Here is a 22,423-nt window from a genome sequence, read left to right as displayed (position 1 = left end):
GCTCAAAGTGTTTTGCCTTCTAGATTCCTTTTTGCTACACAGTATATTAAGTCCCTCTTCACTATGAAGAAGAGGGAAGTTGGGTTACTACCTTCAGTGCCAGGGATTAAATCTCCATTTACCATTTGTATATGTTCTCAGGCAAACTTAAGTGACTCATCTTCTCTTTCGGCCTATATAAAATTACTGGATTTCTCCCTCTCTCTCCTATTCTGAGGTGATAACTATGGGATCCTGAAGGGTTTGGGGATCTTCCTCTGCTAAAAGCCACCACCTATGGCAGCTTCTAAGTGCTAGGAATAGTTATGTTTCTTTTGCTGACGTTATTTATAGGGTTTATGCATTTTAGAATACATAATGTATAATTTGACCTTCTAACAGGAAGACCTGTGGGAACAATGTTTCATCATTGTTGGAGCTAGTTGGATCAGTCATAAGCTGGCTCCACAGAGTCCTAAAGTCTGGATAATCACACTCCAGTGAATGGGGTATAGGAGCCAGGGGAGGAATCCTACTTCTATCTTAACTTGCCCAACTGGGGTCTTCTGGCTGGTTGGGTACTGTTGCTGTTCTCTGTAGATACAGGTAAGGGTCACAGTCTTCTTATAGTCAATCTGTATTTTCTTGACCAGGTCCCTCTGAATGTGAATTGCTATGCTTCCTGAGTCTACCAACACCTGGCTCTGGAAACCATCCAGCTCTACTGGAATCGCAAAAGTTGAAAACCCCAAGAGAGGAATATCCACAAAATTGCAGAAATGTGGGGTCATCAGATTTACATCCATAGGTTTGTCCCCCATGCAGTTACAGTCACTCACAAATTGATCCCTCTCTCAACAGTTAAAGCAGTGTAGCAGGCCTGGGCCCTATGACAGGGTAAGGAATCAGGCCTGTCCTGCTCTCAAGCCACCATGAGGTCTTTGTTTCAAACTGTGGCATTCAGTACCCTGTAAGAGTTGCCCCTTTGACAGTTGCTATTGTTTTGCTATTGACTAGACCTGGTAAAAAGCCTGTCTTCCTCTCCAACTGCAGCCATTTCCAGACAACTTCATTTATTTATTTATTTATTTAAATTCTTTTAATATTCGATGCTCAAGACCAGGTCTTATCATACCGGTTTACAGTGTAACTGGGGGAAATCAATTAACAACTATACAGCAGGTAAAGTTACATTAAACAGGGAGCAAGAACATGGGCGTTGGAAGACAGGAAAGATATATAAACGAATACAACTGGAGAGTATTAAAAAAACAGTTAAATAAAACAAAAGAGTAGCGAGTCATATAAAGGTAGCTGAGATCGGCTTTAGATATATCATGGCAATTATTAACATTATTTCCTGAGGAAGCAGGGATCAAGAGGAGGAAAGCATGGGGGGGTGAAGGGAGGGTAGGGACTGGGAGGGGGGAGGGAGGGAGGGTAGGGGGTAGGAAGGTGAGAGTCAATTTTAGTTGATCGAGGTTCCTTCAGCGGTAAGCTTGTGCGAACAGCCAGGTTTTCAGTTTCTTTCTGAAGGTGATATGGGATTGTTCCTGGCGTATATCTGGTGGAAGCGAATTCCAATGTAGCGGGCCCACTGTTGAAAGTTCTCGCTTATGGATGGAGTTGTGGACCGAGGATTTGTTGGGGGAGGCCTGGAGAGAACCTTTGTAGGCAGATCTGATTGGCCTTGATGAAGTATGTAATTCAAGAGGGATGGCTAGTTGGAGTGTGGTTTGCTGGAAGACAGATTTGTGGATGATGGTGAGTGTCGTGAAGAGAATTCTATATTGGATAGGTAGCCAGTGTAGGATTTTTAGGATTGGTGTGATATGGTATTTATGACGTGTGTTTGTAAGGATCCTGGCCGCTGCATTTTGCAGCATCTGTAGGGGTTTAGTAGAAGAGGCGGGGAGACCGAGTAGTAGTGCGTTGCAATAGTCGATCTTTGAAAACAGGATGGCTTGCAGGACTGAACGGAAATCCTGGAAGTGTAGAAGTTGTCTTAGCTGCTTCAGGACCTGTAGCTTAAAGAAGCATTCTTTAGTTGTGGTGTTAATGAACTTTTTTAAGTTTAATCTATAGTCTAGGGTGGCTCCAAGGTCTCTAACCTGGCTTGCTAGTGGAGTAGTTGCGTTGTTGGCGAAGGGGTTGTTATCGCTGGGGGAGATATCCATGAGTTCTGTTTTGGATGTATTAAGGACCAGGTTGAGACTCGAGAGAAGGAGGTTGATGGAGTGTAAGCAGCTGTTCCAAAAATTTAGAGTAGTGGAGATGTGGTCAGAGATGGGGATTAGGATCTGCACATCGTCCGCATATATAAAATGGGTGAGGTTGAGGCTATTGAGTAACTGGCATAAAGGGAGTAGATAGATATTAAACAGGGTAGGGGATAGAGAAGAACCCTGAGGTACTCCTTGTTTAGCAGGAATGGGTTGGGATTCTTTGTCATTTATTTTAACTTTGTAGTGCCTGTTGTTCAGAAAGGATTTGAACCATAGCAGTGCAGAGCCAGAGATGCCTATTTCCATTAGATGGTTGATGAGGATAGTATGGTTTACCGTGTCGAACACCGCTGAAATATCGAGAAGGGCTAGAAGGTAGGATTGTTCCTTGTCAAGGCCCATCAGGATGTTGTCTGTTAAAGAAAGAAGGAGGGATTCTGTGTTTAGGCGTTTCCTGAATCCGAATTGAGAAGGGTAGAGAATGTTGTGAGAGTCGAGGTAGTCTGTAAGTCGGATGTTGACCAGCCTTTCCATTAGTTTGGCTATAAAAGGTAAGTTTGCAATGGGGCGGAAGTTTACAGGATTGGCTGGGTCCAAATTGGTTTTTTTTAGTAAGGGTTTCAGGGAAGCCATTTTTAACGAGTCAGGGACAGATCCTTGATTTAGGGAGCAATTTATGATGTCAGCCAGAGGTTTAGCAATGGTGTTAGGAATGGTGAGAAGGAATTTTGTCGGTATTTGGTCCAATGGGTGTGATGAAGGTTTCATTTTCTTGATTATCGATTCAATTTCCAGGGATGATGTGGGTTCAAGAGATTCTAGCGTCTGTTTGTGGATAGTTAGTGAGGGATTTTGGCTCGGTGGAGTCAAGGGATTTGATGAAGTGTTAGATGTTGCCAGAGGGGCGAGTAGCTTTTTGATTTTGTTGTCAAAGAAGATTGCCAGCTCTGTAGATTTATTTTGGGCTTCTTCTTCTGAGAAGAAAGGGGAAACCGGGGCGGTAAATACTGCAACATATGAGAAAAGAGTTTTTGGGTCATATAGGAAGCTGTGTATTTTTTTGGCGTAGAAGTCTCGTTTCGTGCGGATAATGGAGGTCCTATAAAAATTCATTGTGGTTTTGTAAGAAGCCAGTGAGGTAGGGGAGGGATCCTTTCACCAGCGTTGTTCTTTGTGTTGTAGGTCTTGTTTGAGTTTTCTTAATTTAGTTGAGAACCAGGGTTTTTTGTTCATGTGGGCAGGGTTGATAACTTTTGAGGACATGGGGCAGATTATGTTTGCTACTGAGTGTGTGATAGTTTGCCAGGAGTTGATAGCGGAATCAGCATCTGAGAGGTCTAGGTTCATTAGGTCTTTGGCAAGACTGTTGCTGAGGGTGTCCATGGAACATGGTTTCCTGAACTGGATAGAGGATTTAGTAACAATGGGAGTCTGTTTTTGTTTTATAGATAATTCTGTAACTATCAGTGAATGATCTGACCATGGGATGGGGGTGCAGGAAGGTGGGGAGGTGGGCAAAATGTTTTCATTCGTGAATATCAGGTCAAGCATGTGGCCTGCCTTGTGTGTGGGACTGTTTATGATTTGTTTGAAGCCCATAGCCTGGAGGGAGGAGAGAAGGGCTTCGCAATTGGATGATGGAGAGGGGGAGTCTACATGAATGTTGAAGTCTCCTAAAATGATAGCAGGTGAGTTGGTGTTGATGTGTTTGGCTATGGTTTCGATGAGAGGAGAGGGGTCAGTTTCTAGGAACCCCGGTGGGGCATATATAAGGCAGATTTGCAGCTGGGTTGATTTGAATAGTCCGATTTCTAGTTTAGTTGTCAATTTGAAGGCTTTTAGCTAATAGAAAAGGATCCATGAACTTTCCCCAGTTTGGAGGGTTCCCAGCCAGAACCTTTGCTGATATGCTTCTAGGGTGCATCCAGCTCTTTCAAAGATGGTGACCATCTAACTGGTCTATCTTGGTTAACAGCTTAGAAGGCAGCCTGGATGCTGCCTTATAAGAAGATTGCCTAGATATATGGTCCATGAGGCTTCTTGCAAGCCTGAAAGCCAGGCAGCTCTCTCAAAGTTCCTTAGAAAACAATTGGGATCATTTCCTGATCTCATTTTAAGTATTACCAGAGACAGCAGAGAATGGCCACATCATGACAGCTTGCACAGCTTGTGCTATCTGTCAGTGACAGTTGTTGCTTAATAAATTTTGACTATAGTTCCTGCTGCTGAGTATGCTGGTTTTGTACCACTGCCTATAGTTGCTGTTGTCCCTCTGAAGGGTCAGTAGTATTCACTCCTTGCTGTGGTGCCACAGAGGATTTTTGTTTTTTTTCAGAGGGCTATTACCCTGTTCGGGACCATGGAAAACCAAATCTCTCCCTTTTGCTTCAGAGATTTTAAAAAAACCTTGCCAGTCCTGCTTTAACTGACTGCAGTACCATATCTGTCCAGGATATCCCCCTTAGCCTTCTGCATTTAACAATTGGTTGCCACTGCAGCATGGCCCCAAGAGAAAAAAATTGTCTCTTTTTTTTCTTTTGGTGTGGGCCTCTGTTCTGTGCTGGTGCTTAGAGCACATGATCCCACTGCTCCCACCACTGCTCCCACCATATATAAAACCATGGGAATGGCCCATTGTATGGGAGAATAACACAGGAGTCTGGATTCTGGCCATTCTTTACAAACCTATTATTTACACAAAATGAAACTTGCAGAAAAAATCTGCTTACCTTGGCAATCTTTAAAGAAAAGTCACAGTAATCAAACTTAGGGAGTTTTAGCGTATTCTGAACTTCCTTCTCTATTCTGGGGCCTTTATTCCTTCCTGGGCCTACTCTCTAATTACTCTGCTAAGGGAAATGCCCTGCACCCAGGTTTCCCTTCTGGACTGTGCCTTAAGGGAAGCGGGGCCAGATACCAGGAACCTTTCTCTTAAGATGTTCAGATGTTCTTCCTTGTATACTCTCTATTTAAGTCTCGCTACTCTATGGTTTTTAGTTGATTATTTTATCACTCTGCAGTTGTTATCATTTTAAATCTTTCCTGTCTTCCATCTCCCATGTTTTTCGCTCCCTGTTTTTTGTAACTTTACCTTCTACTTAGCTGTTAATTGGTTTCCCCTGTTATATTGTAAACCGGTACGATAAGACCTCGTCTTGAGTATCGGTATAGTAAAAGAATTTAAATAAATAAATAAATAAATAAATAAATATGCTCCTTCACACTGTGCCTTGCAAAAGCAAAAAACAAATTTATTCGGTCTGTATGCAATGCATAAATTGTTTTACAAAAAATTTCATTTCTCCTAACAAATTCTCCATTGTGGTATACTCTAATTGGGTGAGTCAATATCTTTTGCAATGTGTATATACATGCACTGAGGAAAAACTATGACAATAATAATGTATTAGCTTTCCATGAAGTGCTATGCTTCTGCCACTCTTGTGTCATACAAAGGTTTTTAAATGGCAGGCTATAAATTGTTCTTCAAGAACACAATATCCCCACAGCTCTTTCACAGCAAGCAATTACTTTTTCACTTCCCAATTGTACAACGTTTGTTCAACTCCTGTTTCGGCTGGGATTTAAAATGTCAAATAGCACAGTTGGGCCATGATAAAAATGTATGTCATACTGTGACTTCTGACACTGTGCACCAACCTGTGTAGTTTTTTTCGTTCGTCATAACATTACTTTTTTTTTTTTTTTACTGTGATTGCAATTGGTCAATAAAGGTTACGATTCAACCACTTTTCAATTTGTAATCTTATTGTCAAAAATCTTAGTCTTTAGAGCAGAAGAGGAAATCTACTCTCTTCTTGTTACTAAAAAGTCATTACAGTGTCTTTTCATGTGCATGTCTGACATTCAGGGAGTAAGATTCAAAGCCATTTATGTTCATAAAATGTTTGTTATAAACTTGTACAGGGCTTGTGTGCATAAAAGTATGTAAATAACCCAATTTCACACATACTTTTATGCCCACAAAAAGAAGTATTCTGGCATGACAGAGTTGGGTTGGAGTTGGGATTTATGAATATTTTTAATTTTAAAAAGTATAGGGCAAGAGAGAAACTGTGATAGCAGCTTGTTAAAGGATATGCGAGGAAGAACTCCTGGAGTGTTAATTCCTGTTACCTTTAATATTGTTCCTGTTTCTTCCAATGATGTCATAAGGAAAGGGAAGATTCAGGGGAATCCCTGAGAAACTTCAATGAACCCACTGCTACACCAAAACTCCATTCCAGAGTTGATTCCCTGTTCACTCAATACCATGCCACTAGAGGGATCCACTGCCTCTGTTACAAATGGAGGGTTGATATGGCTGGATGACACGAGCCCTGATGGCAGAGCAGCTCATGTTGCTCCTTTCTTTGTGGGAGAAGTGTCGGTATTGAATGAGATGATCATGGTATTGTCAGTGTCGATGGATTTTGCTGCTGGGGGCATACCAGCATGGGTACCCATGTGTGGAGGAGATGGAATATCAAAGCAACAGGTTATTCAGAGTATGAGGAATATTCAAGGAAGAATAGAAACACAAAAGTCTGGGGGAAGAGTTAGCCAACAGAAAGTACCCCATACTGAAATGGTGTCTGCTATCTCTCTCCAAGTTAGACCTTGTGCTTACCAACAGGAACAATATATCTGATGTAGCTGATGATCATCTGGCAACCAGTAATCACTGAATGGTGTGGTTCAGAATTAGAACACAAGAGATGAAGGTTCATTCAAAGGCAAGCATCCTAGACTTCATGAAAACTAATTGTGTTTAAATGGGGGAGTACCTCAATGAGTCATTAGCTGGTTGGGAAAATCTAGGGGAAGCAGAAGATCAGTGGGCAAAACTAAAAGGAGATATTATAAAGGCAACTACATTTTTTGTTAGGAAAGTAAGTAAATGAAAGAGGAAAAAGAGGCCACTGTTTTACTAAATTTTACTAAAATATAAGGGAGAAAAGGTTAGCATTCATAAACTATAAGAGATCACAGAAAATGGAAGACAGGCTTCAATATTTGGAAAAGCTAAGAGAAGCTGATAAAGTAGTCAGGAATGCAAAATAGCAAAAACAGTAAAATAGGGGGACAAGTCTTTTTAGATATGATAATGACAGAAGGAAGTGCAAAAGTTGCATTGTGAGTCTCAGAAGTGAAGAAGATGAATATGTAAAGGCTGATGAGAAAAAAAGAAAATTTATTAACATGTATTTTTTAGGGATGTGAATCATTTTTTGACGATTTAAGATATCGTCCGATATTTTTTAAATCATCAAAAATCGTTAAAGAGTGTGATACAATAGAAATTCCCCCGATTTATCATGAAAAATCGTTAATCGGGTTTGTGTCCACTAACGGGAGTTATTTGGGGGCAGGGCGGGAAAACCGGCACACCAAAACAACCCCTAAACCCACCCGACCCTTTAAAACTAATCCCTTACCTTCCCCCTCCCTCCCAAATTCTCCCCCCCCAGAACATTTTAAAATCACCTGGTGGTCCAGTGGAAGCCCCGGGACCGATCGCCGGCTCTCGGGCCGTCAGCTGCCACTAATAAAAATGGCGCCGATGGCCCGATAAAAAAAAAACCCACCCCACTCCTTTAAAACTGACCCCTTAGCCTCCCCCACCCTCCCTCCCCCCCAAAAAACATTTTAAAATTACCTGGTGGTCCAGTGGGGGCGCGGGGAGCGATCTCCCGCTCTCGGGCCGTCGGCTGCCACTAATAAAAATGGCACCGATGGCCCTTTGCCCTTACCATGTGACAGGATATCCATGCGATTGGCCGGCCCCTGTCACATGGTAGGAGCACAAGGTCCAATCTGTTACCTTTGTAACACTAACCGAAAACATCTCATGAACACGCACTAGTCAAAATGTATACAAATGTATTCAAAAAGCACACGTTGCATCCATTCATAACCCGGTAAATTTGACCACTTGCCCCCAAACGCTGAACGCTGAAGAACAGGGGTGCTCGCTTATAGCGCTGCACTGTTGGGTCTAAAGCTCTATTCCAATTATTCAATTTCAAAAACAGTTTAGATAACCGGACATGACGTCATATTCCGCCATAAATCAAATTCATGAAAGGACATGGAAGTGAAACAGCTTTGATTATATTCAGTCCCTGAGGAAGCCTTCTTGGAAGGTGAAACAAAGTTATCTTTTGTTGGACCCATGTTGAGAAACAGTTCGGACCCATGTTGAGACATAGTTTTGCTTTTGGTACCTAGTACTCATGTTTAGAAAATATTGATATACTTTGAAAGCATATACATAAGTTCAAAAATTGGATTTACATCTGTAATCAATGGAGATTTGTAGTTTAAATTTGAATATATAAGGTTTGTGAATTGCAATTTATGCATTGTGCAATATGTATTTTAACAAGATGTGGATGAATGGTGTGGATGTGTTAGTTTAGTTTTTAGACTGTCTACACAGGTATGTGTGTTTTGCTGTTTAACATTGGTTATGTGCTGTTTAACATTGGTTATGTGTCATCTCTCTATTTTTTGTGGATCTACCATCATGCGTTTTAGCATCCCAATGCTCCCAGGGAAAGTTAGCTTCAACTTTCAAGAAAATAACGCAGCTTGCATTTTTTTCAGCTGCCTTCCTTATCTATGTCAGATTATGCTTGAATGTGAGATGAATAATGAAATAAAAATAAAATGGAAAAAATGTAGAGTGTAAATTAACCCACACAAGTTATGTACTGCAAAATGCAGGTATAACTTTGTGCAGCTCAGTTTGCATGTATTGTTTCAAATAATTTTCAAAGCAAACTTATACACATAAGTTCGGTATGAAAATTGGCATAACATGCATTTTGGCAAGGCATAAGTTATGTTTGGGTTGCTATGAAATTACACTCTTAATAATCAAACTAAAGCACACCACATAATATTTTTAAGGTAATGACTTGTGTTAATAGAATACATTGCCCACTTATTAGTTAGTAATTTAGTCAAAAGCTTCTAGAATTCACACTATATCCAACCAAAGATTAATACAGCAATGCTTGCTGATTGGAAGTGTCTACAACAAGATTTTGAGAAATATTTTCAGAGGATGCCATTAAGAAACCTTGGGAAAAACAATGTACTGGCAAGCCAGACAACTAAGGAGGAGGAAATGAGTTTAAAAGAATACTGCTCCAGTGCACGGTGTTTTATTAGGATACAAGTGATTCCTTGCCACAGATGTATGACAAATATGGAGTTTCAGGGGATTACTATTTTTGTACTATAAGGGAACAGTAGCAAATACTAAACAGCTGCAGATTTCCAGGCTGAATCTGTGGGTGATCCGTACTCAGCAAAATGGATTATATAAGCATTCTAGAGCAGATGTATAAGGGAAATATGCAGAAGTAGGTGCAAGAAATGTAATTTATTTTATAATGAATATTGTCTTGAATGAGATAAAAGAAAACAAGATGGAAAGTATGTACTGTATTTTGAATGTATTCTTGTGATTAGAAGTTATTTATTGGACAAATTCAGATCTTAAACTTCCTCCCAACTGTATCACAGTGTCACCATCTATACCTTTAGGAATCTCCATTGTATATTATTTACCCTTGCATCCTCTTCACTATTTTCTCATTTCTCTTTCCTGCCATAAATTTTTTGTACTCTGTTCGACACAGTTTTGTATTATAACACTCTATTCTCCTCTATTTTGGATGCTCTCAGTTTACCCCTCCCCCATCCTATAAGGCAAAACAAAACTTAACATAGAAACATAGAAACATAGAAATGACGGCAGAAGAAGACCAAACGGCCCATCCAGTCTGCCCAGCAAGCTTCACACATTTTTTCTCTCATACTTATCTGTTTCTCTTAGCTCTTGGTTCTATTTACCTTCCACCCCCACCATTGAAATATCTAGCTTGATTAGTTAGGGGTAGTAGGGGTAGTAACCGCCGCATTAAGCAAGCTACACCCATGCTTATTTGTTTTACCCAGACTATGTTATACAGTCCTTATTGGTTGTTTTTCTTCTCCCCTGCCGTTGAAGCAGGGAGCTATGCTGGATATGCGTGAAGTATCAGTTTTTCTTCTCCCCTGCCGTTGAAGCAGGGAGCTATGCTGGATATGCGTGAAGTATCAGTTTTTCTTCTCCCCTGCCGTTGAAGCAGAGAGCCATGCTGGATATGCATCGAAAGTGAAGTATCAGACACATTTGGTTTGGGGTAGTAACCGCCGTAACAAGCCAGCTACTCCCCGCTTTGTGAGTGCGAACCCTTTTTTCTTCTCCCCTGTTGTTGAAGCAGAGAACTATGCTGTATATGCATTGAAGGTGAAGTATCAGGCTTATTTGGTTTGGGGTAGAAACCGCCGTAACAAGCGAACATGGGTTCACTTCCTAAGTTCATTTCCTATATTACTGCACAGTCCCTGGCTAAGGTAAGATTCTCATGTTGGAATCCTCCTTCCAGTCTGCTATTGCACTTACTAGCCTGAATTTTTAAATTGCTTATATTGCGCATGTACACTTTACAGCAGTATTTTCGAAATGAACTTAGGCACATAAGTTCACTTTGAAAATCCTTGGGTATTTGGCTGAGTACATAAAAATTACTTTACACAAAATTACACTTGCTCCAAGCAGGGCTTAATTTGTATGATGCAGCTTAATGTGCAAGCTTTTTAAAATAAAAAAGTATGCATATAAGTTGCAGCTCTGCCCCAACTGCCCCTCCCCCCCTCAGAATTTCTCTCCTCAGGGTGCATAAAAGGACACATGAAACTGGTTTTCATGAGTAATTTTACCTGCACTATGCCAGGGTCAATTTTAGAATAGCAATTTACATGCACAAAGTCAAGTTTTATGCTTATAAATGGCTTCAGAAATTACCCCTATTTTGTCCAGGGCTGAGTTTGTGTAAAAGTATGCACATCACACAGTGATGTGCATACTTTTATGCAAATTGAGCAGAGACATTCCAAGGGGCACAGCTGGGGTGGAGTCAGAACTTGCAAGCATACTGCTTGGTTTTAAAATGTTTGTGTATATACATGCAATTTTACATAAGTATCAGACACATGATAAGTATCAGACACTTCAATCTTATATACATATCACTAATCCCTACCATTACAGTTATTTAAATCATATAAGGACACTCCCAATATACCACTAGAAAACCTGCTAACGCCAATCCATTCACATCCACTGTCACAACCAGAGCCATAACCTGTCCCCTGCTATTAATTTATCCTAAATGGTGAATTATCAACCATCTTTTTATTGTGTTATTCCTTGTTATGTTATATTGTTGTATCTCGCTATATCTCATTATATCCAAAATGTTGTATTACCAATCATATTGTTAGATGTAAATCTTGGTCTATCAGTTTACTGTAATGACTTTTCATATGGTTTCTACACATGTATTTTGTTGTTTCAAATGTAAACCGGAGTGAAGGCCTCTCGCTAAACTTCGGTATATAAAAATGAACAAATAAATAAATAAAAAAATAAATGATATTGTAAAGGGCATTTCTGCAGATAAAGCACTACCTCACCTGAAGAAGTCCCTTTGAAAATTACCCTGTTAAATTTCATCTATATTTAAAACCCAACTTATTACACAGTGTAAAACTGTCTTTTACAAAGTTTCAGGTGGGGCTGAAAACTAGATATTAATCTTGCTAATAAACAAAAATATCCTTACCCGAATCAACAGAACAGAGCACCTGATATCATGGATTGCATCATAGATCTTCTTTGAAATATCCACAAGTTTGTTGTCATCAAACAGGTACAGTGTGCCTTTACTTAAGGCATCCAGTGCAATACTGACTTGAGTAACAAATTCAGGAATTGCTATGAAAAAAGTCAAGAAGAAATCTGATTTTAGATTAGGATACTTCTAAAAGTTGAGCATTTGCTACTTTGACTCTGAAAAGCTGGAAACTTCCTTGCAGTAAGAAGTATATGTGGTCATAAAGCTCTTTACAATGGCAGTCTATGGTAAAAGATTTCTTTTAGAAGTTATCAGTCACCCAAAGTACTTCCATGTTCTCACTCCTTCTATGTCATAATGTTTATTTATTGGAATACACATAGCTTATGAATAAATGAAATTTCTGGACATTATGAAGTTATTTATGTCTACCAATTAAATTGCATTGTAGATTTGGATATGTAATGGAGCATTTAGAATTATTTAAATTAAAAGGAAAATTATTTTTCAGATTTTAGATTGAAAATACTTTATCTTGAATTCCTTTACCTAATCTGCAGTTTGCAGTCACTACAATTTCAAATAGGGCTGCAATCTAGAGATGTGAATCGTGTCCTCGATCGTCTTAACGATCGATTTCGGCTGGGAGGGGGAGGGAATCGTATTGTTGCCGTTTGGGGGGGTAAAATATCGTGAAAAATCGTGAAAAATCGAAAAAACGTAAAATCGCAAAACCGGCACATTAAAACCCCCTAAAACCCACCCCCGACCCTTTAAATTAAATCCCCCACCCTCCCGAACCCCCCCCCCCCCAAATGACTTAAATAACCTGTGGGTCCAGTGGCGGTCCGGAACGGCAGCGGTCCGGAACGGGCTCCTGCTACTGAATCTTGTTGTCTTCAGCCGGCGCCATTTTCCAAAATGGCGCCGAAAAATGGCGGCGGCCATAGACGAACACGATTGGACGGCAGGAGGTCCTTCCGGACCCCCGCTGAACTTTTGGCAAGTCTTGTGGGGGTCAGGAGGCCCCCCCCCAAGCTGGCCAAAAGTTCCTGGAGGTCCAGCGGGGGTCAGGGAGCGATTTCCCACCGCGAATCGTTTTCGTACGGAAAATGTCGCCGGCAGGAGATCGACTGCAGGAGGTCGTTCAGCGAGGGTTCCGGCGCCTCGCTGAACGACCTCCTGCAGTCGATCTCCTGCCGGCGCCATTTTCCGTACGAAAACGATTCGCGGCGGGAAATCGCTCCCTGACCCCCGCTGGACCTCCAGGAACTTTTGGCCAGCTTGGGAGGGGCCTCCTGACCCCCACAAGACTTGCCAAAAGTCCAGCGGGGGTCCGGAAGGACCTCCTGCCGTCCAATCGTGTTCGTCTATGGCCGCCGCCATTTTTCGGCGCCATTTTGGAAAATGGCGCCGGCTGAAGACAACAAGATTCAGTAGCAGGAGCCCGTTCCGGACCGCTGCCGTTCCGGACCGCCGCTGGACCCGCAGGTTATTTAAGTCATTTGGGGGGGGGTTCGGGAGGGTGGGGGATTTAATTTAAAGGGTCGGGGGTGGGTTTTAGGGGGTTTTAGTGTGCCGGCTCACGATTCTAACGATTTATAACGATAAATCATTAGAATCTCTATTGTATTGTGTTCCATAACGGTTTAAGACGATATTAAAATTATCGGACGATAATTTTAATCGTCCTAAAACGATTCACATCCCTACTGCAATCTATTCAGGAAGGACAGGTTAGGAAGGAAAGGAGTAGAAGTGGCACTATATATAAAAAACAAATGCATTTTTGGCTAATTCAAAACATCAATTCCCATAACAATAATACAAAAAAATAAAATAGGAGCAAGTGTCACAAGTAATACATCTGTTTTACTCAAGAATTTCTCTTTAATTTTTATCATCAAAGCATACAAAACTAGCAACAATCTATATAACAAGCTTATAATATAATGTGTTTCACAAGGGCATTCATATTGATATAAACCATTTTTTAAAATATTCTTTACATAAAAATATAAACAAATCTAACGTCACATAATAAAATCACTCATATTATTTATAATTTAAACTAAAGCCCGCACATTCAAATCAATCATATTTAAACATCTAATGGCCAGGGAGTTGTTTAAGGCTGCTAGGTAGCTCTTTCTTAATTCCCACAGTCACAAACAGAAAATATCTTTACACTATACTTAGCTGATTTTCACTGTTCCCGGCACACGCACATGCATGCATCGATTTTATAGCATGCATGCCGGTGAGTACATGTTATAAAATGTGATGGCCACATGCATGTGCAGGCTGCCTGAGAATTGTGCATGCACGGGGGGAATTTTACAAAGCAACGTGTGGTGATGCAACGGGGCCTCCCCCAGTTCCCTCACAGTCACTCCAATTAAGGAACAGGCTGGAAGGAAACTTTCCTACTCTATCCTTCCTCCCTCTTCCCCTTTCTTCCCTGCCCCTTAAACCTACCCTAACTATTAGAGGTGTGAATCGTGTGATCGATCGTCTTAACGATCAATTTTGGCTGGGGGGGAGGGAAATCTTATCGTCGGGTTTTTTTGTTTTAAAAAATTGTTAAAAATCGTAAATCGGGGGAGGGCAGGAAAACTGGCACACCAAAAAAACCCTAAAACCCACCCCGAACCTTTAAAAGAAATCCCCCACCCTCCCGAACCCCCCCAAAATGTTTTAAATTACCTGGGGTCCATTGGGGGTTCCCGACGCGATCTCCCTCTCTCTCTCTGGCCACGGCTGCGTTGAGAAATGGCGCCGGTGGCTCTTTGCCCTTATCATGTGACAGGGCAAAGGTAGCGCCGGCGCCATTTTGTTTCCTGGCTCCCAACGTCACGCCTGCTGGAGGTCGCCCGTATGACATAGTGAGGGCAAAGGTAGCACCGGCGCCATTTTGAAGATTGGCAATACGCCCCGCGTGCAGGAGGTCGCTCCCGGACCTCCGCTGGACTTTTGGCAAGTCTTGTGGGAGTCAGGAGGTCCCCCCAAGCTGGCCAAAAGTCCCTGGGGGTCCAGCGGGGGTCCAGGGGCAATCTCCAGCAGGCGTGACGTCGGGAGCCAGGAAACAAAATGGCGCCGGTGCTACCTTTGCCCTGTCACATGATAAGGGCAAAGGGCCACCGGCGCCATTTCTCAATGCAGCCGTGGCCAGAGAGAGAGAGGGAGATTGCGTCGGGAACCTCCAATGGACCCCAGGTAATTTAAAACATTTTTGGGGGGGGGGTTCGGGAGGGTGGGGGATTTCTTTTAAAGGTTCGGGGTGGGTTTTAGGGTTTTTTTGGTGTGCCGGTTTTCTCACGCCCTATTTAACGATACAATACAAATGCCCCTGACGATAAATCGGGGGCATTTGTATTGTATCTGCTAACGATTTTGGATGATTTTAAAATTATCTGACGATAATTTTAATCGTTCAAAAACGATTCACATCCCTACTAACTATCCCTTATTTTTTTATTACTTATTGCTCCGGAGGAGCAGAAGTAATCTGTGCTGCCAGCACATGCTTCCCCAGGACAGCAGCTAATGTCGCTGTCCAGAATTGCCCCTGCCCCTCCCCACCCATACCACGCCCCCTGGGCCACCCCTTTTTCCTCAGCCAGCACTTCTGCGCATACTGGTGTTTACACATGTGGTCAGGCCCATTGTAAAATGCGCACAGCATGCGCAAGGCCTGGCCACTCACATAAACCTCGAAATTTACACACGTAGCCCTTTGAAAATTTACTTGTGAATGTATATAGTCACTATTGATACTCCTCAGTCAGTGGTTCAATTCTTCAGGGGCCTAACTGGCTCTAGGCCCATGACTCCGAGATTATTCACATTGTTGGTCTCTGTCCGATACAACACACAGGTTGCCCAAACATCTAACCACATATATACAAACATCCAATCCCAATATATATATACAATGGTGCTATTTAATCAATCCCAATATACATATAACAGTGCTATTTAATCCTAGTCACAGCAACAAAAATTAAATCTATTTCCTCCACTTTCAAGGCAAATATCAAATTTTCCTGTTCAAAAAAGTGATGTTTTTTGTGAAGATGGTATCTGGTAAATTTTAAAAAGAATGTATGTGCTCCCATAAACACACCTTATTTTATAAAGTACAGAGAGAGAGAAAGAGAGAGAACCTTTGTATAAGGTCAGTCTGATATTCATGGTACCACACTAGAGGGTCTGAACATTTTCAGATTTCCAACAGAGCTTCAGGCTTCTTTCAACCCACTATGGCCTGGCTTTATCAAAATGCACTATACTGCATCCAATAGAAAAGGGGTGGGTTTTATGGTAATAGGCAGTTTATTGCAATTTGTGCTAATAACAATGTGAAGAGCTAAGTTACCACAAATTGTGATAACTTTTTCACACTTTGAGATAAGTGTGGTATTTCCTACATACAACCAAGGGAGGGGGAGGAGGAGGGGAAGGGAGGGGAGGGGAAGGGGAAGGGAGAGAGAGAGAGCCTAACTGTAATGCCCCACCACTAGATAGTTATTTATATCTCTATGGGAGGCCCACCAAGTAACTCGAGAGAGGGTTTAGGTATTAGTGTAGGGGTTAGGGGCCACCTTGACATTCAAATTGAGATGTACAAACAGAACAGTGCTCTCTTGTAAAGATTTGATGACCCTCAGAGTGAGGAAACTCACTCAAAGATGAGATTTGGCAATGTTCTCTCAACCTAGCTTGATGGACTCTCTACCTGGGTAACATCAAGCTAGGTTGAGAGCATATTGCACAAATCTCATCTTTGAGTAAGTTTCCTCACTCTGAGGGTCATCAAATCTTTACAAGAGAGCACTGTTCTCTGCATACATCTCACTTTGAATGTCAAAGTGGCCCCTAACCCCTACACTAATACCTAAACCTCACCTCGAGTTACTAGGTCTCTCTCTCTCACTTGGCTGGTACTCCAGGAGCTTCAAAAGTACTAAAACAGGCATTTGAGAACAAAATGCAATAAAGCCTTAATGCAAGCTATTGCACAGCTTAACACTACTAACAAGGTGTAGTTAAAGCCATGCAATAGGGCTTTGCAAAACAGTAAGCCCACTCCCCCTCTTTTTCAGATTTGTATCACACCATACATGGATGATATTTTCCGGGACCTTTTGTACTCATTCTTCGTAGTGTTTCTAGATGATATATTAATCTTCTCCAAAGATCTGAAGTCTCATTCCTCCCATGTTTAAACAGTCCTCCAGCGTCTCAGAGACCATTTCTATGCTAAATTGGAGAAGTGTATTTTTGAGCAACCCAGTTTCTCATTTCTGGGCTATATCAACTCCAACTGAGGTTTCACCATGGACCCCGACAAACTCCAGAGTATTCGAGATTGGCCTCAACCAGTGGGCCTCAGAGCCCTACAAAGTTTCCTTGGATTTACAAATTACTATCAAAACTTTATCACCAATTACTCCACGCTGTCCGTCCCACTCACTGCTATGACCAGGAAAGGATGTGACCCTCGAGTGTGGAGCCCCAAGGCTCAGTCAGTGTTCCATGCCTTGAAAGAGGCCTTCTGTACCGGCCCATGTTTACGTCACCTGGATCCTAACCGCCCTTTCATAGTGGAGGTCGATGCATCTGCTATTGGAGCAGGAGCGGTTTTGAGCCAATATTTCACCAAGAGAACCCTAGTTCCATGTTCCTTTTACTCACATAAATTGTCCTCCACAGAACAAAACTATACCATAGGAGACCGCAAACTCCTAGCAGTGAAACTCGCTCGTCAGGAATGGCACCCCAGGCTTGAAGGGGCACAACACAGATTCACGATATTCAACGACCAAAAAAATCTGGAGCACCTGAAGGAGGCCCAGCTCCTTAACCCACGACAAGCCCACTGGGCCTTATTCTTTGCATGCTTCAACTTCGAACTCCACTATCGCCCAGTGGCAAAAAATCTCCATGCTGATGCGCTCTCCAGCTCCATCGAGCCAGAAGACACACCTGAGACTCCCAGGCACATTATTGACCCAGCCTGCATATCCATTGCCGCCACTACCACGGTACCAGCCGGGAAGACAGTGGTTCCCCACCATCTCCGCGAATGTGTACTTCGCTGGGCTCATGACTCCAAGCTGGCCGGTCACCCCGGCCGAGCCCGAACTCTTGAGATGCTCCAAAGACACTACTGGTTGCCTGGTAAGATGAAAAATTCTCGAGAATACATGGACTCCTGTCTGGATTGCATACAGCAAAAAACCCAGACTGGCTGCCCATGGGGCCTTCTTCAACTACTACCTGCGCTCACCGAGCCCTGGTCTATTCTGTCCACAGACTTCATTGTAGATCTGCCTCCTTCGAAAGGAAATAATGTAATCTGGGTCATAATCAACCGTTTCTCAAAAATTGCCCACTTTGCCCCCTTACCTGGACTCCCAGCAGCTCAAGAGTTAGCTCGACTCTTCCTGACTCACGTATTTCGTGTACATGGACCACCACAAGAAATTGTCTCCGATCATGGCCCTGAATTTGCTGCTAAATATTGGAAGTCCCTTTGTAAAAAGTTCAATATCTCATTAAACTTAACATTAGCATATCATCTGCAAGCAAATGGGCAGGCCGAGAAGACTAATCAGTCTTTGACGACCTTTCTAAGATCCTATGTCAATGACCAGAAAGATAACTGGGCTGACCTCCTGCCATGGGCAGAACTATCCCATAACACCCATATCACCTCTGCCACAGAAGTGTCCCCCTTTGCTGTAGTCTTCGGTCGCCAACCTCTTTTACCCCTACCAGTTCCACTCAGTGTACCTTTTCCTACAGCCCAATCTACAGCACAGACCATACGCCGGCTCTGGAACCAGGTAAAGGATTGGCTCTGCCAAGCAGCTGACTGGGCCAAGTGCATCACAGACGCCCATCATCAGACTGTACCACTATTCCTGCCTTCCCAAAGGCTAGCCCCTAAGTTCATCGGTGCATTCTCCGTCCTTCAACGCATAGGAGCAATCACCAACCAACTAAAACTCCCAGCCTCCATGGGGATTCACAATATGTTCCACGTGTCACTTCTCAAGCCCCTGGTCCTTTCCTGGGCTTCCCGAAGACCTCCTCCACCAACGCAACATGCAACAGAACCGGAGAACACCTTACAAGTCAGAGAGGTCTTAGATGTCCATCACCATCGGGGCCACCGGGAATGCTTCCTGTCATGGAAGGGCTTTGGCCCAGAAGATAATTTATGGGCGCCCTCTTACCACATTTTCAATTTAAAACTCCTTCAAGACTTCCATCAGAGATACCCAGAAAAAACTAAGCCGGTAAGGGGGAGGCCTAGAAGGGGGGGGGGGTGTTACTGTTGTGTGTCCTGGCTATGTGGGTGCCGCGACTGGGCCTGCTCACCTCGCTCAGCCCTCCACCAGTTCTGGTCTTGCTGCGGCTCTCGCTCGGAAGTCCTTCCTAAACTGTTACCTCCCTGAGGTCTCTGAGGCTTCCAGTTCGGGTCTGGTCTATCCTCTTTGTATCCGCCGTGCGCCCTTGCTCGTGATGGGCACACCTCTCCGATACCTCTCCGGGAGATCACCTGAGGCCTGCCTAAGTCCAGGCAGTCCGGGTACCCATGGGCTCAACCTGCGGAAACCCCGGACTGTTATTGGAGAATCTCCAGCTAGCCTCTGTCTCCTCGTGTGCTCCGCCTTCTGGGAGCAGGTGCTCTCTGGGTCCGACCAGCAGGCCATACCAATCCTGCACCAGGCCAAGAGTCCACCTCCAGTGCAACAAAACCAAATATGTTCCATCATTAAACAAGAATACTATAAGGTCCAAATCCTTAAAAGACTAAAACCATTATTGGAACATGAAGAATTGCATATGTTCTCCAGACTTTATTTTTTTTAAACATTAACTACTGCCTTCCTGCCAGTTCTCTAAGGTCTCTTAAAATGCTTCAAAATACTGCACCTTGTATTTTATCAGGAACAAGAAAATACAACCATATCACACTTGTTTTCATTCACTACAGTGGCTACCCCTTAAACATCATATACATTACAAAATCCTCACATTAACTCACAAAATACTTTCCAACCATATTACTGTTTGGCTTAGAATGACATTACACTTCTTTGTACCATCTAGGACACTAAGATCAGCTAACAAGATCTTCTAGATGTTCTATCTATGCACAGTGCCCATCTTACTAAGGTTCAAGAAAGAACAATTTCTATAGCAGGCCCTACTCTCTGGAACATCATACCAGAGCAGTTAAAAGTGAGTACAGATTTTAAAACATTTTAAAAAGATTTAAAAACATGGTTCTTCAAACTACATTTAATTAATTATTTATTTTTTTGTTTTATTACTTTTTATATTACTTGTCTACATATCTATATAGTTACTTTAATACATACATAGTTTACATACTATGTATGTTTTTACCTTATAAATATTTCTGATTATTGTTTAGAAGAGCAGTATCTAAAACATTTGTAAAGCAAATAAATTAATAAATATATTTATTGGGGTTTCTATAACCTAATAGCCAGGAGACAATTTAAACATATGAATAGGGTTAGCTCTAATTTAGGTTGTGAATTAAATAAATCCATTGCTTCTGCTGTTTTATAAAAGATACATGTTTTTTACCTGACCATGGTGTTTGGGAGGAAAAAGAAGCTTAAGCAATGTCACTTTTAAATAAGGGAATACAGTACATATACCACTCTAGCACTATTTGTTTGCACTTATGTTCAAATGGAGTTGAAAAATTATAGAAAAACAAAATTTTCATGTTCTCATGTTGCAGAAGCTATTTCTACTAGTGAGTTCTGGAACTTTATTTTTTCCACAAAATTTAAGAATTTCATGCTTACTGGATGTGGTCTGAGTTCTTCTTCACAACAAGGTCTCTTTTAAATCACGCTTTTACACCATTCTCACCCATAGATTAATCAAAATGTGTTATTAACGCATGTACTAAGAAGAAGGGGTGTGTTTAGAATTACTGCTTTGCATCAGTGGTATGGTAAACATTTTGCACCCTGTGATAATTACAATGGAGAGAGAGAGAGAGAGTCTATAAGGCCTTCATAGTAGTCAAGTATTTATATGCCAATAGGAGGGTCATCTATTAGCTCAAGATGAGGTGTTGTGGTGGTTTAGGATTTAGGGGCCAGTTTATCATGTAGACTGAGATGTATGAACTGCAAAGTACACCTTGGTAAAGATTTGACTTCATTTGGAATGAGGAACGTCCTTACCCAGGATCTTAGAAGGGAGCAGCAGGAATGCAGGGATTTTCCTCTAGAGACAACAATACAGCTTGGAATTTGGAATTTAAAAAAATAAAATCTATGCTTAGCGAGTAAGTAACTCATCTGTGCCAAAAAGTCAAACTGTGTCAGAGGGAATTTGTTTTGGGGCTGAGAGGATCATGATGCTGCACCAGAAGGATTTTTCCTTGAGCTGAACAGGACATTCTAGTGAGTAACTATTTTGCTCTCTGAGGAAACTAAAGAGAGGATCAGACTAGGTGCCAAAGATGAGGAAAGAAGAGAAACAAAGTAACCAGAAGTACTGTGTTGATACAAGAAGAAACTGTTACTTAAAGAGAGGAGAATTTTGGAACTGTGATCCTGTTTGATTTCTGCATCAACTACATGAACTGTCACTGTCATTATGTTTGATCTGGAAGATTCTGCAGTAAACTATCTATTATTTGGAGCTCAGCTTGAGTCTGAAGAGTGGTTTGTTTATGTGGGGAGTTCTCAGCCTAGTACTGGCTCACCTTGGGATAGTAATTACCCTGCACCCCAAGGCTGGGAAGGGGACTCCTGGCATACAGGAGGTTACATATGGATGATTCAGAAACTGAAAACCTATCTATATATGTCAGATCTAACCACGCTGTCTTGTCTTTTAGTTCAATCTTAGATTGACTATTGTAATTATCTCTACTGGGTATAACTGAGACTAAAGCAAATACAGTTATTAGAGAGCATGGTTGCTAGGATGATGGAAGGTATTTCAAAATCTGATCACATTTCTCCCGTACTTACATTGATTGCCTGTACATTGTAGAATCATTTTAAAAGTTTTGTGTTTGACCTATAAAGCTCTGTCTAAAGGGATACAAGATTCTCAAATTTGGAAAATTTGAGGTACTCACAAAAGGGACTATTGCAAATGCCATCTTTGTAAGAAATTTACTTTGAAGGGTCAAGGCAATCAACTTTTCAGTACAGGCTCCATTGATTTGGAATGCATTTGCTGTGGATATTTGCTTAGAAGGCAATCTTATGAAGTTCAGGAAATCGGTCAAATCCTGTTTATTTACTCAAGTCTTTGATTAACCGATATGGGTGATTTGAAGAGTTCTGAGGTTGCTATGATTTTATGTGCTACTGCTATTTAAATATCTTTATTGTATTATTTTTCTTTTTTAAAATTTTAATGAATATAGGCTGACATTTTACACTTTTATATAAAATGCTATTTATTTAATTGTATACTGTTTTGAAGGTTTTATGAAAATGAGTT

General features: G+C 41.7%; 1 protein-coding gene across 4 annotated transcripts in view; it reads right to left on the bottom strand.

Moving 5' to 3' along the window:
* The window catches only part of CTNNA3 (catenin alpha 3), a 2,257,234-nt gene that overhangs the window by 332,444 nt on the left and 1,902,367 nt on the right, over window positions 1-22,423 (bottom strand). For all 4 annotated transcript variants that reach the window (XM_029609715.1, XM_029609716.1, XM_029609718.1 and 1 more), the window contains one exon: window positions 11,888-12,039. In XM_029609715.1, the coding sequence (XP_029465575.1) occupies window positions 11,888-12,039 (152 nt within the window). The remainder of the gene's footprint in view (window positions 1-11,887; window positions 12,040-22,423) is intronic.

This window comes from Rhinatrema bivittatum, chromosome 7 (assembly GCF_901001135.1).
Source record: "Rhinatrema bivittatum chromosome 7, aRhiBiv1.1, whole genome shotgun sequence".
NCBI classification, from domain to species: Eukaryota; Metazoa; Chordata; class Amphibia; order Gymnophiona; family Rhinatrematidae; genus Rhinatrema; species Rhinatrema bivittatum.
This window is presented reverse-complemented; position numbering and strand designations above follow the sequence as displayed.